Source organism: Vulpes lagopus, chromosome 9 (assembly GCF_018345385.1).
Source record: "Vulpes lagopus strain Blue_001 chromosome 9, ASM1834538v1, whole genome shotgun sequence".
NCBI lineage: Eukaryota > Metazoa > Chordata > Mammalia > Carnivora > Canidae > Vulpes > Vulpes lagopus.
In genome coordinates, this window is record NC_054832.1 from 25,874,926 (window position 1) to 25,890,625 (window position 15,700).

A 15,700-nucleotide genomic window follows, 5' to 3' on the forward strand; every position below is an offset into this window, starting at 1 on the left:
GGTTATAGGGACTTTTATCTATTAATTTAGCACAATGTAACTTTATCCTATGGGTGATAAGACAGTAAAGATTTTAAGGAGAATGCTAAGGTCATACTTCCATTTTGATCACTCTGACTTTATGTGGAAAATAAATTTAATGTGATCAAGACTGTAGAAATGGAAACAAGTTAGATGATTATTGTAATTACGATTATTATAATTATAATTATGACAGTAGTTCTCAAAGTGTGGTTCCTGACCAAGCAGGAGCAGTACGACTTAAGAACTTGTTGGAAGTACAGATTCTGGGCTTCCCCTAGATCTACCTAGTCAGAAACTTTCAAGGGAGGCTCATCTCTCTGTGTTCTGGTAAGTCCTCCTGATTGTGATATCTGCTAAAAAAAGTTTTCTTTTAAGATTTATTTATTTATTTATTTTTGATAGACATAGAGAGAGAGAGAGGCAGAGACACAGGAGGAGGGAGAAGCAGGCTCCATGCTGGGAGTCCGATGCGGGACTTGATCCCAGGACTCCAGGATCCCACCCTGGGCCAAAGGCAGGCACTAAACCGCTGAGCCACCTAGGGATTCCCCCTAAAATTTGAGAACCAAACCTGTAGAAAATATATTGAAGACTAAAACAGGATATATTAAGTAGAGAAAGGGAGAATGAGACAGTTCAAGATTTAAGATGCAAAATTATCAGTATTTGGTGGAAGATTGAATGAGGGGAGATTTATGGGTAGAAGGTGGCAGCCATTAACTAAAATCTACTCCAAACTAGGATCGCTGGATTGATATAGGAAATGGGTTTTGTAAAACTGGTTTTACTGAAGAACAAAATTGCAAAGTCTACATAATCAATCACATAATCTAGTCTATATGACAGAGTCAAAATATGTAGCCCTATATTGCATAACTTCAGGGTATGTGAACTGTGTGCTCTGGAGTACAATTTGAGGGACTTCATTTATATAGAATCCAAAATGAACATGCTAACTGGAGTTAGACAGTGCTGTTGGACAGTGTAGTGGCCCTGAACAAAATAGGTTGTCAAGAGGGTAAGGGATCTACTCAAGGCTATCATGAAGGTGTCTGGGAAGACACAATGTAAGATAACTGGAAGAATAAAGGTTGCTACCAGAGAGTGATGGTTGACATTGAATGTTTTTGGTAGAGCATAGTTCTGTGTAATAATGAGAATATAAGAAATGGTAGCATTCAGCTACTCTCAAGGTCCAAATGGAATCTTGGATCAAATTATGTCACCTTAAGCTTAGTGTCATGTTCCTTTAGCAGTGGAGAGTAGGAACTAACCAGGAAGGAAGGAAATAGGGTATTTGTGAAACATGCTAAGAGGATAGGATGATTGATCATTCTCAGACTCCCAATTTCAGGGAAGGCTGAAGTGGCAGGCACTAAATATTTCTCACCTTGTCCTCCAGCCATAATTATTTAATAAACCCTGATGATTTCTCCTTGTAATGCAGTTTGAGTAAACAACATCCTTCCCAAGTCTACTGACACAAGTTAATTCAGCCTTTATCCATTCAAATCTAATATAGTAGTGCTGGCTTCATGATTATAATTACTGCTGGTCATTTTTTTGTTTGTTTGTTTGGTAGTTTCTTTATGCATTGGGCTAATTTAATTTTCAACACAAATTTTACTTGTTCTAGCAAGAGCTTTAGCAACCTTATGTTTTCATTAAAGATTTCAAGTGCCGTAGCCGGCTATTTGAGACCCTTCAGAAACTGATTCTTACATGTATCTTTGACTTAATAATTATAGTTGGAATTTATTTAAAACCTATGTGCTATCCCTGTATGGAGTATATTATATGTCCTGTGTCATTTAGTGTTTAAAACAAATCTCAAGACAAATATTATATTTATTTATAGATTCAGCCTCAAATAGGGGATATACCTTATTCAAGCAAGATCAGATCCAGAGTTAAGGCCACATACACATTACTCTGGGGTCTGTTTTCTTTTTTGGTGTATCTCACTGTCACTTTACCTCCCCCACCCCTGAAACTTCCCAGTTCACTGTGTGAATGCCAACCAATCAAATGTACTCTTTTTCCTAAACTATATGATGTATATTTGAACCTTTATACATCGTGTTCTTATCTTTTCTATATTTTTATCAGTTGTTCTTAAACTTTATTGTTCCTTAAAATCACCTGGAGGGCTTGTTAATACACAGATTGCTGGTCCCATTCAGTGTTTCTGATTCAGGGGGGCCTGGGGATAAGGTCTCAGAAAATGCATTTCTACATAGTTCCTAATGATGCTGAGGTTACCAGTCTGGGGACCACACTTTGAAAACTATGTTCTATGTATTTATCTAAAATCCACATCCTTAAAAGCTTAGTGTAAACTCCATATCTTACAGCATATATTTGCTACAATCACAATCTTTGCATCTAAACACCTTTGCATATAATCTCATATTGCATTTACGATCTTCCATATTCATTTACCTCTTAAGTTGTTAGTTATCTTTATTTCTCTGTCTTCAACCATCTTGCTTTATCTTTGTTTAACTGTCTACCTGTCTGTCTTGTGTTCAGATGTAGCTTATTGGCCTTTTGGTATCTTGTATATTTTCTTCAGGCTACCATGGCAAAAAGTTTGGCACCTATCCATGCATTGGGTATTCAAATATTTGATGATGATATGTATACAAAGAGTTGTAAGTTTTTTCATTAGTCTTGATTTCTCCCCAATTTTATTTTAAATCAGTTTTATTATTTATTTATTTATTTATTTATTTATTTATTTACTTATTTATGAGAAATACAGAGAGGAGAGAGAGAGGCAGAGACATGGACAGAGGGTGAAGCAGGCCCCATGCAGGGAGCCCGACGTGGGACTCGATCCCGGGTCTCCAGGATCACGCCCTGAGCTGGAGTCCGTGTTAAACTGCTGAGCCACCCGGGCTGTCCTTAAATCAGTTTTAAATATCTTTTCCTTCCAGTTTCTACCATGCAGAATTTCTTTTGAAAGCATTTTCTTATCCAGAGTTTTTTTTTTTTTTTTTTTCCTATTTGTTGCCATATTACAAGCTGCATTGGTACATTTGCATTTTTCTCTGTAATTTGCTATAGGTAGGAAGTGTTGTGCAGTTCCATTGCAAAAAGGGACACCTTCTCCAAGGGTCTACAACACGCACTTGCCTTCCTGACCTCACATGGAGTGGAATTCAGCCTGAGTGCATACGTAAGTATTGTGGCTAAGAAATTATACTATACTTACCACAGATAGGAATTTATATGCATTTTTTCTTACAAGTGAGAAGTAAATCTAAATCTATACAAAAGATGTATTACATGGATTTTTAAAGATTATGATAAAACATAACTTACGTCTATAAGTTTATTACTATATCAAACCCATTAAGGAGCATTCTTTCTAAAGAACTATAAGAAAAAAAAAAAAGAAGAAGAAGCTATAAGATACGGAGCACTATTTTGGCTTTTTTGCAAACCTCTTGTAATTGTGTTTAGCTTGGTCATCTGGAAATTTTAGATAATTATTAGCTTATCAATTTAGAGATCTGCATCTATGAATCTGAAGTATGCTGAAATACAGAAGACTCCAACTTAGTGCCTCTTAATTCTTTATCACTTGTGAAACCCTCTGAGAATCTGAGAAAGATAGAAACATCCATGGAAGCAAATACGCATGAATAGTTTGACCAAAAATTTGAATACTATTTCAGGATTTCCTGGAGCTTCTAAATGTGCACTGACCCTAAATTGAGAGCACTTGCCGTACAGATTAAAGAAGAACAAAGCCCAAGGTCATGAAGCTGTCTTTTCTGACTTACAGTTAGAAATAAATTTCAGCTGGTGAATTACTTATCTCTTTCCCTCCCACTTTCTCTTTTTTTATCTTCTTTACTATCTTTTAAAATCCTGAGCCTTCTGGGGAAAAACAATAAAGAGTAAGCAAGAGTAGAAATACTCATCAAAATGGTGACCAGCTTTTAGGATTTGCTGAAGTCTCAATAAATCCTGTGAATTTAGGCTAGCCCTGTTTAGAACCACCTGAATGATCACAGGAGGCCCCAATGGACCCGAGGCTCACTGCAAAGCAGCAGGATGATCCACTGAGAAGTCATTCACATGCCTGGTTGGTTGATACTTAAATATGGCAATATTCCTTAAAGAGAATTCAGTAGAGCATGTACTTTAGAACATGTGTGAGTTGTAACTAGGTATTTCATAGTAAACCAGAGTTCTTTGATAACTTCTATATAGGATATGATTATTTAAATAGAGTGGTTACTTAAAGCATTTCAGAACTTCTACTATGTGCACAGTGTGAGGACTAAGAATATAGTAATGCCCCTCTCTGCCAAAAAAGGATGTAGTAGAGGCTGACTTTTTGTGTTTATCCTTAGAGTATTTCTTCCATAAGGATTAAATGTTATTAATGGATTCATATTAAATATAAAACATATAACAATGTTTATCACACAATATTTTTTAAAATGTTAGCTCTTATTTATAGCTTTGTGAATCTCCATTGGGAAACAAATGGAAATTTTTTTCCAAGCAAATTTGTCCACAGGACATTTTTTTCAGAGGCAAGCTTTTAAGTATCCCTATCCATGAACAAACCATCAGAAAATGCTTCTGGTTTAGGAAGGAAATTCCTTGTAGCATCTATCTCTGAGAAAGGAATAGTATTTATAAGATATAAAATGGAAACTGGGGGCAGGGCCAAGAAGTGGCATACGTATGGGTAAAATGGAAGAGAGGTGGAGAATCAAGAGTGAGAGGAACCTTGAAGAAAAGGAGACAGAAGTTAAAAAAAATGAAGATACTGCTACTTATGGACAGAAAATATGGCCAGAAAATTCCACATGTAAAAAATTATTAAGTTATGATTTCTGCATTAGGAAGTATTAATGTCAGAGTAACATACTGAGCTGTGGTTGTATTTAACTTTAGAAAACATGTTTTTTAAATTTTAAAATAAACATAAAATAAATAATAAAATAATATTTCATAAACTGGTATAGAAAAGCTGAGCTTGACCACCTTTGAAAGGTATCTTACTACAGGACTTCTTAGATCCTTTAAAATGATAATCATTTTGACTTTCTAGAATAGTGATATATAACATATTTATGAGCATAATTATCCCCAGTAAGTCTTTTTCCCCCTTTAGCTTCCCTCTTAACATCTACCCATGTTCCACAGATGACTGCTTAGGACATGATAGCCTGTGAAATTAATATGTATATTGACATTGATACATTTCCTTGATTGATTAGAATAACTATGCAAAAGTATATTTATATAACATGCCTCTAATATGTATTGTGACTCTCATCTCAAAATTTTCTTAACATGTCTATAAAAAATGAATGCTATTCTTTTTTTTTTTTTCTTAATATAGCCCACAGCTGTAAACAACCAGAAACTCCTGCTCATGCAAATGTAGTAGGAATGGACCTTCCGTCTCATGGCTATACACTCATTTATACCTGCCAGCCTGGCTTCTTCTTAGCAGGTGGAACAGAACATAGAGTATGTAGATCTGATAACACCTGGACTGGAAAAGTTCCTGTTTGTGAAGGTAAGTTTTCATCGTAGAAGTTTCTTACAGAAGCTATTCTAGTATATCAGCCTTCCTAAAATAAAATGCAAGAGACAAAAACTTAACTCAGATTAGATTAGGAATAAGGGAAATATATTAGCCAACTCCAAGGGCAGGCACTTCTGGATCCAGAGGCACAGAGATATTATTGAGATCTTTTTTTATAAATTCTTTCACATGCTCTGTTTTTTCTTCTTTATTTTTTCTTCTAGTTACTTCCTCATGGTACATGTATTAGTTTTCTGGGCTGTTGTAACAAAGTACCACAAGCTGGATAGCTTAATAAAGCAGAAATTTATTCTCTCACAGTTCTGGAGGCCAGAAACCCAAAATCAAGGTGCTGGTAGATCCATTTACCTTCTGAAATCTCTAGGGAAAAATCATGCTTTATCTCTTCCTACTGTTTAGCAGCTTCAGGCTATCCTTGGCATTCCTTGACTCAGAGCTTCCCCATACCAAGTTCTGTCTTCTATCTTCTATCTTCATGTGGCTTCCTTTCCTATTTATCTCTACATGTCCTCTCCTCTTCTTATCAAGACACCAGGCACTAGATTTCAAGGTTATTTCATCTAAGGATCCCTATTTAACTACATCTTCAAAGAGCCTACTTCCAAAAAAAGGTCATATTTTGAGATTCTTGGTGAACATGAATTTTGAGGTCACATTATTCAACCTACCACAGTAGGAAAAACTTCTGCCAGCATACCTCTTGGTTTAGAAGAGTTTTTGCCAAAGCTTCTTCTTCTTCTTGATAAGAGTCTGGTTGTCAGTTTTAAATGGAGCCCACCTCTAAATCTGTTAGTCAACCAGGGTGATACAGTATTTTGACTAGATCTAAGTGAAATTTCCACTTCTCTTGCTGTTTGATCAGAATAGTCCCCATCTGGATAAGATGTACTACTGAATTTACCAGAGGAAAAAAGGCTTGTGTGTTCAAAACAAGGAATAAAGGAAGTTTTTTTCTAGAATTTTTGATAAGGTCATCAATACATTCCTTTTCCTTTTCCTTTTTTTTTTCCAGCCCTTCTAATTCCTGTTCTCTTGCAGCGTTCACAAATGTTAATGACCTTCTTTTTGAAATGTGTTCACTTTCTTCTCTTAGCAAGAAGAACACTATTCAGTTTGTTTTAAATTTTTCATGAGATTGAAAGATTAAAAGTCCATTTAAATCCAACAGAATTTCAATAACTTTTTTATCTATCCACTTTGCTGTTTATCATCACTACTATTGTAGGCTAACAGTATTATCTCTACTGGGACTACTGCCACAGACTCCTAACTTCTCTTTATCAATATCCCTTCCTTTCCAAATTGTTCTCTGTCTTGGAGTCAGAGTGTTGTTCACCCAAATTATTTCCCCTAAAACCTTTTAAAGACATTATATAGTCCTTATAAAAAAGATCTGCCTGTACCACAGTCTATAAGCACTGAATGTCATAGCTCCTATAACTTTGCAAGCATATCCGGTAACTCATGATTTCCTTGTTTTAAACTACCTGTGGTTTGGCTTAAAACCTTAGTATTGACTCTTTAGTTTTGAGTCTATCCAATTTCTTATAACACCATGAGCACCTTAATAAATTTTTATTTTTTTTAAAGATGTATTTATTTATTCATGAAAGACAGAGAGGCAGACATAGGCAGAGGAAGATGCAGCCTCCCTGTGGTGAGCCTGATGTGGGATTTGAACCCGGGACCCTGGGATCATGCCCTGAGCCAAAGGCAGATGCTCAACCACTGAGTCACCCAAGTGTCTCACAAATTTTTATTTTTAAACACATACCCTACCAAATTATTTCTTCCTTTGTGCAATAGGAACATACCCATAGCCGTCAGCTACCATGCTTTAATCAACTATTGACATGTTGATTTACATGGTTTACATGTTCTTTAAAATAAAAAAGAAAATTCTAAAATGATAAGGCAGCACTAATCTTTCCCTTGTCTCATTGGACTATAATGGGGTAATTGCTGAAGTTGTTAGCTGTGCAACAGAAGTGTTGAGTAGTGCTGAAATGTTAGGATGAATAGGACATTTTGGAGAAAACTATATGATATGTCAGAGAATAAAATTGACAATGCATTACTTGTGTGTGTGTGTTATTAATTATATTAACTTTTGTAAACATTTTAATTTTTTTTTTCATAGCTGGTTCGAAAATATTGGTGAAAGATCCAAGACCTGCACTAGGAACACCCAGCCCAAAGCTAAGTGGTTAGTAATTTCAATTGTTTTTTTCTAGAAGTCATGATTTCTAAAAGTGATATACTGTTTTCTTGACAAAGTGAATATTATTTAAAAAAATATATATTCAGTATGGGAAAACCATGAATTTGACTATTTAGAATTTAAAAATTTATATTTTAAGATGTTGAATCTCAAGAAATGTAATTCTGATATATGTTTATATTCCAAATAATGTTTATAGTTCTCTTTATAAAATATCTCTTTAGGAGTATCTGAAAGTTACTATACTATATTGGCATTGCTATATTTAAAACATTAAAACAAAAAAAGATGAGACATTTTCAATATAGATTTTTAAAGAAGGAACAAAATACAATTGATATGAGAGTAAAAGTTCAGCAATTTTGTTTTCTAGTTTATTGATTTTAAAAATGAGAATTTAAAATTTAGTCATTGAAAACATAGGCTTCTCAGTTGTATGGCTTTAATGTAATTACCATGTTATCTGCCCCCTACATTGTGGCTTTCGAAAAGTTATGTTATATATCTGAGCCTACATTTATTTAGCTATTCAAAAGAAACAATGATTAGTTTATAAAAATTGAACTTCATGAAATGTGAAGTGCTGTGCCCATAGTAAGCCCTCAGTATAAGAGAGCTGCTTTTTTAGTATTAGTCTGTATTTTATTTATATGATATAAATTAAAAGCTACAGATAAAATTAAAGATTTAGCATTTGTTCTGTACCTTGGAGATAGATTTGGTCTAGTTATATTAAGCCAGAAACAGTGTTAGTTTCTAATTTTAGTTGTGTTCAGAAGTTCTCAAGGTACATGCTATAAAACTAGAGTACCCACAAAAAAAAAAATCAGTCTGAAACACTGATTTATTTAACATGCACTGGAAATAGACTGAATGCCACTAGGGCAATCAAAGAATATGTCAACATAAGAGAGAAAGTTTAGCAATGGAATCAGAAAACTACAGTGGTCAATCAATGCAGAATTTTCCAAGGGAGAGGGCTTCTCTAGTAGCAGATAGGGGTTTTAAATAATAACTCCAGTATATCAAATGTAAAACATGATTTTCCCAGGCAAAATATGACTTATGGTCACCAATCAATAAATCAAGCAGGCATAAAAATAAAATATAATATGGAAGAACACAATTAATTAGTTTGACCCAATATACATATATAAAAATTTTTGCATCAAACAATAATAGATTATATATTTTATGCAAAAGCATATGAGATAAGTATGACAGTGATCATATATTAAGCAATTAATAAAATGTATAAATTTCAAAGCAAAGCCAGTCTTCAGATCTGATATTTGACCATGATGAAAGAAAAGTTAAAAAGAAAATAGGTATATTTTAAAAACCTCTGATTATGTGGAAATTAAAAACAAAATCCATACTCATGAAGAACTCATAAGTTAAATAAGAAATTAAATAGAAAATATAACACTAGAACTTATGTTGAAAAATCTAAATATCAAAACTTGGAGACTATACCAAAAGCAAAATTGTGAGGGAAATTTATAGCTTTAAATTCTTACATTAAAAAAGAAGAAAGCGGCTCCCGGTGCATGGAGCCTGCTTCTCCCTCTGCCTGTGTCTCTGCCTCTCTCTCTCTCTCTCTGTTACTATCATAAATAAATAAAAAAAAATTAAAAAAAAAAAGATTTTAAAAAAGAAGAAAGCCACAGAATTAATGACTTAAGTAGCCCTATTTATAAGATCTATAAAGCATAACAGACTAAACAAAAGAAAGAAGAAAATTAGTATAATAATAAAATGAACAAACAATCCCCACACGCCCACCTGCTAAAGGTGCAATAGAAGAATCTCAACAAACCCACTAGTAGTTATTTGGGGTGGAAATGTAGAAAATTTCTGGTAAGATTGATAAAAAAAAAAAAAAGCAACGAAAATTAAATAATAAAACAAAAGGAAATGTGAATATAACCACACAGATAGTAGATTAAATCAATTATAATTATATTAATGGAACACTGTCAAAAACAACTTTTAAAAAATGGACAACTTACTAGAAAAGTATATTTCACTAGAACTAACAAAATAAATTCTGAATGATCCTATAACAAATAAAGTAGTAGTTTAAAACTATTTCCATAGAGAAAAACCGGGTCCTTATGGATCTACTGATGAGTTCTGCCAAATGTTAAAGGAACAGAACAGGTCATCCCATTTTATAAAATCTCTTCTTGTCAAGAAATCTCATTCTATGAAGGGTGCCTGGGTGGTGCGGTCAGTTGACTCTTAGTTTGCAGCTTAGGTCATGATCTCAGAATTGTGATCTCAGAGTCATAATCTCAGGGTCATGATTTCTCGTAGTGAGATGGAGTCCTACCTCAGACTCCACACTCAGCATGGATTCTGCTTAAGATCCACCCCCTACACCCATACACCCCCACTCCCCCACTCACTTGCTCTCTCTCTCTAAAAAAAAAAAAGAATAAAAAAATCAATCTCATTCTATGGATCCATATAGTTCTAATAATCAATACAAAATACAAAAGGGAAATTTACAAGCCCATTTGACTCAGTTTATATAGATGAAAATAATGTACATAAAATCTTAGCAAATCAAATCCAAAAATATAGATAAACAGAAAAACCAAAAGATGACAGAGCCAAATTGGGTTCATGATAGATATGCAGGGATATTTTTAAATTAAGTAATCCTTAAAAGTAATCTACAATATTGAGAGATTAAGATGCTAACAATTCTGATCAGTGTAATACCTACACAGAAAATATTTGATAAAATGCAACCTATTTATAATTTAGCTGGTTCCAAAAATACTCTTAATAAATTATAAAGGAAAGGAATTTCTTCAACTTTAGTAAAAAAGATCTGTAAAACTTTAGAGTAAATGTTATCTTCAACTGGAAAACATTAGAAACATTTAATTTAAAATCATGAGGCACTGTGATTATATTACTCCAAAATAACAAGAATGAAATCTGGCAATTGGATCAGAGTCAGGAGCATGATACTACATTTAGCAATGCTATGAAGCCTGTGAAGTAAAGTTTAAATTCAGACACCTTGAAAGAAAGGATCATGACATCTTAGACTTCTTTTCATTGTCCACATGAATGAGAGAGGGATGACATTTTAGAGTTTACAAAGAACAGCCAAATACACATTCATAGTTAAATCCCCAAATAGACCTACAATAGAAAGAAGTATTATCATTCCCATTGTACACGGGAAAATAAATCACCAGATGGTGTCTGCTTTGCCCAACCTGAGCTGCATTTCTCAAAAGGCAGAAGGCAGCAGTGGCACGCTAGAGCCCGCAGGTACAGGCTTGTCACAGACAATTCTGTGCCTTCTTCCAAACTTTGCATTCAGTGATTTCATGTTGATAGGAGTTTGAAATCTGCAATTATGGGAATATTTACACTCTAGAAATCAGCAAATATTGCTCATCAGTTTTTTTCATTTGCTTTGTTTCATTTTGTCTTGTTTTTCTGGAGACCCGGTTGTGAAACATTGCCTTCCACATCAATGATTAAAACCCGATGCAGTTAAAAAAAAACAAACAAAAAAAAAAAAAAAAAACCCATGCAGTGTACTTGGCTGCTGCTGCTACCTGCATCTTTCCATCGCTCTTTTCTCCTGCCACTGAGGTTCTCTTTCATCTCCTTCAACCATCACTAATTTACCTAAGGACTACAGATAAGATCAACAGGTGTAATAGGTTTTCTTTAAAGGTTCAGAGATAGCAAAGAGTAATCACAATACAGTCCAGGTGAAAATCAACAATGAGACAGACAACTCTTAGGTACTGAGTATGAACTGTTAGGCACTGCCCTTAGGGTATCTTTCTCCCTTGTTCCTGCTTTTACCTGGACAACTAAGAACCTATTACTTCCAAATTCCAGGTCTTTCAGGGCAAGATAGCTTGTCACTCTCTCCTGCAAACTTGTTTTAGGTACTTTTTTTCACTAAAAATTTTAACATACTTTTTTTACTAAAAACTTTAACAAATTGAGGGCTTTTTACTCATTCACTGTATCAAAGTTCTAGGTAAGATTCCTTTATACATACACAGCATACATAGCATTCCCCTATAGCATACATAGCTGTGAAGTTTGGGGTTTGGGGAAGGGAGTGCCACTGTAAGGATGACTTGGCAAAGGTCACAGAGTCAGAACTATGGATTAGTCATTTTACTAAATACGTGTCTGCTAAAATATATTTTATTAGCAATTATGCAGTAAGGTCTAAGATCCACAGCTTTCCTAATTTATCTGAGTTGTAGCAGCAGCAGCAGTAGTAGTAATAGTAATGGTAGCATCTATCACTTAGCTGAACACTTCACTTTCTGTATCTCATTTAATCTTCATAATAACTCTAAGTTAACCTCATTTTAATTAGGAGGAAGTTCAGGTTTGGAGAGTTAAGTAATTTATGCAAAACCACACAGTTCATAAATTGCAGAGGAGGGACTTAAAAGGAGCTTTACTGTTTGCAGTGCTTAACCCTTCAGGTGTACTGCTCTTGAGTTATCATAGAGAAAAACATCATGTGTTGAAATATTCAGTCAAAATACAACTCCTGGGGATATTTTATGTTTTATGTATTTTATGTCTCTAGTAGTTTTGTGATTTTGGTTTGCTGAGTAGAATTCAAGGAATGTTACCCCAGTCTCTGTGATCTGGGCAGTAAGAAGTGTGATGTATGTAGTGAAGACTAGGTGACAAATTGTCAATAACTTGTTAGGGGAAAACAGGCTTTCCCCTATTCTGTTATTCACTCGTTTGCACAAATAGGCAACTCTAGTATAACTCCCTGGAATAGCTACTTTTGGGGGATGTACCTTATTGTGATGCATAGGATTGATGGAAGTTTCTTTTAGCCTCATTTCAGGATCTGGGTAGACTTTGCCATATTTGACTTATATACTTCTAAATTACATAACTAATTTCTATAAATATAATGTCTTGTTTGGCTATCTAAAATAAAGAGCATTCCTTCTTTAGATGAGTTTTATAACATTTAAAATATTATTGGATTTGACCACAATTCATCTCTCCCCCATGAGAGTTGAGCAATTCTAGAGACAATTTCTTTATTTCTAAAAATACTGTAATTCAAAGCTGTCAATATGGTGGAGCCCTGTTCTTCCTCAGGAGCATCTATTATTGGAATAACTGAACTCAGTCTTCTGTAAAGGGGACAAAAGAGCATCCCTCCTAACAGTCCTTAAGTCCTATTCTGCAAGAGGGGGTTTTAACCCTATGCTCTTCCTTCTATAAATCTATTCATACTGCCTGGAGAAAAGCAGACCTCTTGGGACTTTTATATAGACTGACTTGGCTCAGTAAAATCATTTTATTTTCCTTCTGAAAGAAAGATGTTACTAGAGGATACCAAATATAAGTAAATTTGATGTTTAGCTGGTTCTGAATATAAGCCTTATGTCTTTAATTGGTGTTGTCTATCTTTGATTGATGACTCATGTATGAATACAAATCTAGTTATTGCAATTTTGGTTTATTCCAAAAAAGGTTGAAACACATATATGAAGAATTCACTTTGTAATACGCATTTCACATTGCTGTGTGTTTAGCAAAATTTCATTATTCAATAAACTAATATCCATTAATCTAATTTTTAATGTTTATATTTACAGGGCACAATGAAATTAATGTATGTGTTTAACCTATTTACAGTTCCAGATGATGTGTTTGCCCAAAATTACATATGGAAAGGCTCTTACAATTTCAAAGGAAGGAAACAACCCATGACCTTGACAGTTACTAGTTTCAATGCTTCCACTGGGAGAGTCAATGCCACACTCAGCAATAGCAACATGGAACTGCTACTTTCAGGTATCACATTAAAGAACAGCAAACAGTGCCATTATGCCTTCACTTCTATAATTGCATCATTTTTATTAGTGATTTTTATACTGTGAAATATTTGTTACATTTTAATGACATTCATAATTTATTAAGAAACAAGGCTTTCTGATTTTTGGATTGATACATGAATATTACTACACAAATGAAAACTCTGATTCTGAAATAAGCTTGTTCATGAATATTTTGATGTAGCTAGAATGAGACATCATGAAATGGAATAATTCTTTTGATTTGAAAAGTTCTTTGATTTGAATAACTAAATCTTTCTGCATTCACATAACACCAAAGAGACCAGATAAGTGACTTGCAACTGTTTTATGGACACAGAATTGTTTCTTCAAATGAGAATATTTAGATGGATACCATAACTGAAGACAGAAAAGGTAGATCTATGCTACTTTAAACATGCTTGAGGGACCCAGAGGCCCTATCCAACTGCTCAGCCTTCTCAAGTTTCTGTGTCCTCGATCTAGTGCACATTTACGTCATTACCTTTGTTCTGTTTTTTTTTTTTTTTTCTGACATTCAGATGTTTTCTCAAATGTCTTCCATTAACAGTATCCCAATGATCCTATCTAAAGCAACATTCTCATCACAAACACAGTCAGACACACTCTTAGTCTCACACACTCTTATCCTCTTTCACTTTCTTCTTTTCATTATTTATGGTATAGTATACTGTGGTATTACATAACATGATATGACATTATTTGTCTATACTCCGATAATAAAAGATCTAAGAGGGAAGCTCTTTGCCTTCCAGTTCATACTATTTCAAAAGTTAAAAAAGCATCTGGAACAAAATAAGTCTCAGTGAATATTGTCCAAGTGATTAATTTGAATTGCCCTTATTTAAATAATATTTTTAAAATATTGATATTGCAAATATGAAATTTAAATGTCTTGGCTGTTGGGGTGCTTGGGTGGCTCAATCAATTAGGCATCCCACTCTTGATTTTGGCTCAGGTTATGATCCCAGGGTCATGAGATTGAGCCCCATGTTGGGCTTTGTATTGGGCATGCTGCACCTGGGATTCTCTCCCTCTTCCTCTGGCCCTCTCCTGCCCTCTCTCTCTCCCTTTCTAAAATAAATACATAAGCTTCTTGGCTATATGTATATCCTAAAGATTATCAATAATAAGATAATTTGTGGTATAAATGAAATGGAAAATAACATTATATTTATTGATTTTGTATATTTTAGGAGAACTGTCAAACATTTTGTATTATTGAATGATTCTCTGTTAAAGTATTGGAAGCTAATATGTATTATATTTTTAAAAAACTATACACAGTTACAGTGATGTAAATTGAAAAAGCTTTATAGTAACAAAATAAAATTATGACTACTGATTTATTTGAGACATAACCTTTTTCTCTTTATTATCTATGAGTTTGCACAAAATAAATGTATATTTAATCTAACCTAGAGAAATTTCAAAATAAATTCCTACAAATATAGAAAAAACATAAATAGATACATTTGCTCTCACTGTCTCCATATAAATCAATTATAACATTTTCCCAGCAATATTATTTTTCATTATTTTTGTATTTCCCTAGTAACTGTAACTTAGTTTAGGTCAAAATCTATGGATCATCTTTGTATTCCTAGCATATTCTTATGAAACTTTATAACATAGGTGAAAGATTAAATAAATGAATGAAGGAGTCAAATTTCAACCATAAGTTAATCATAATATTTTTTACTTAGACTCTTATCTCCTAATATTCCCCTAAGCACATTTATACCCCAGCTTATTCCTACTCTTAGAATACTCACTGTTTAAGAAAAAAAAACCCATAATATATATGTTTGCTTTTCTCTTTTATGCCATTACCTATATTTACCTTCTAAAACTAAAAATCTCACTTTATTTTCAGGACCCAGTCCATAAGCATTTCCTAATCACTCCATTGTGAAATGATCCCTCTCTCTTCTGGCCTTTTATTTATCATATTTTTTCATGTATTTTAGTTGGTTATGTATCTGACTTATATCTCCTACT

The 15,700-nt window shown here is 33.8% G+C and overlaps 1 protein-coding gene across 3 annotated transcripts in view; it reads left to right on the forward strand.

The window, feature by feature from the left end:
• CSMD3 (CUB and Sushi multiple domains 3) overlaps positions 1–15,700 on the forward strand; it is a 1,188,176-nt gene that overhangs the window by 1,161,293 nt on the left and 11,183 nt on the right. For all 3 annotated transcript variants that reach the window (XM_041769740.1, XM_041769741.1, XM_041769742.1), the window contains 4 exons: positions 3,094–3,205; positions 5,396–5,575; positions 7,746–7,811; positions 13,500–13,658. In XM_041769740.1, coding sequence (XP_041625674.1) covers positions 3,094–3,205; positions 5,396–5,575; positions 7,746–7,811; positions 13,500–13,658 — 517 coding nt within the window. The remainder of the gene's footprint in view (positions 1–3,093; positions 3,206–5,395; positions 5,576–7,745; positions 7,812–13,499; positions 13,659–15,700) is intronic.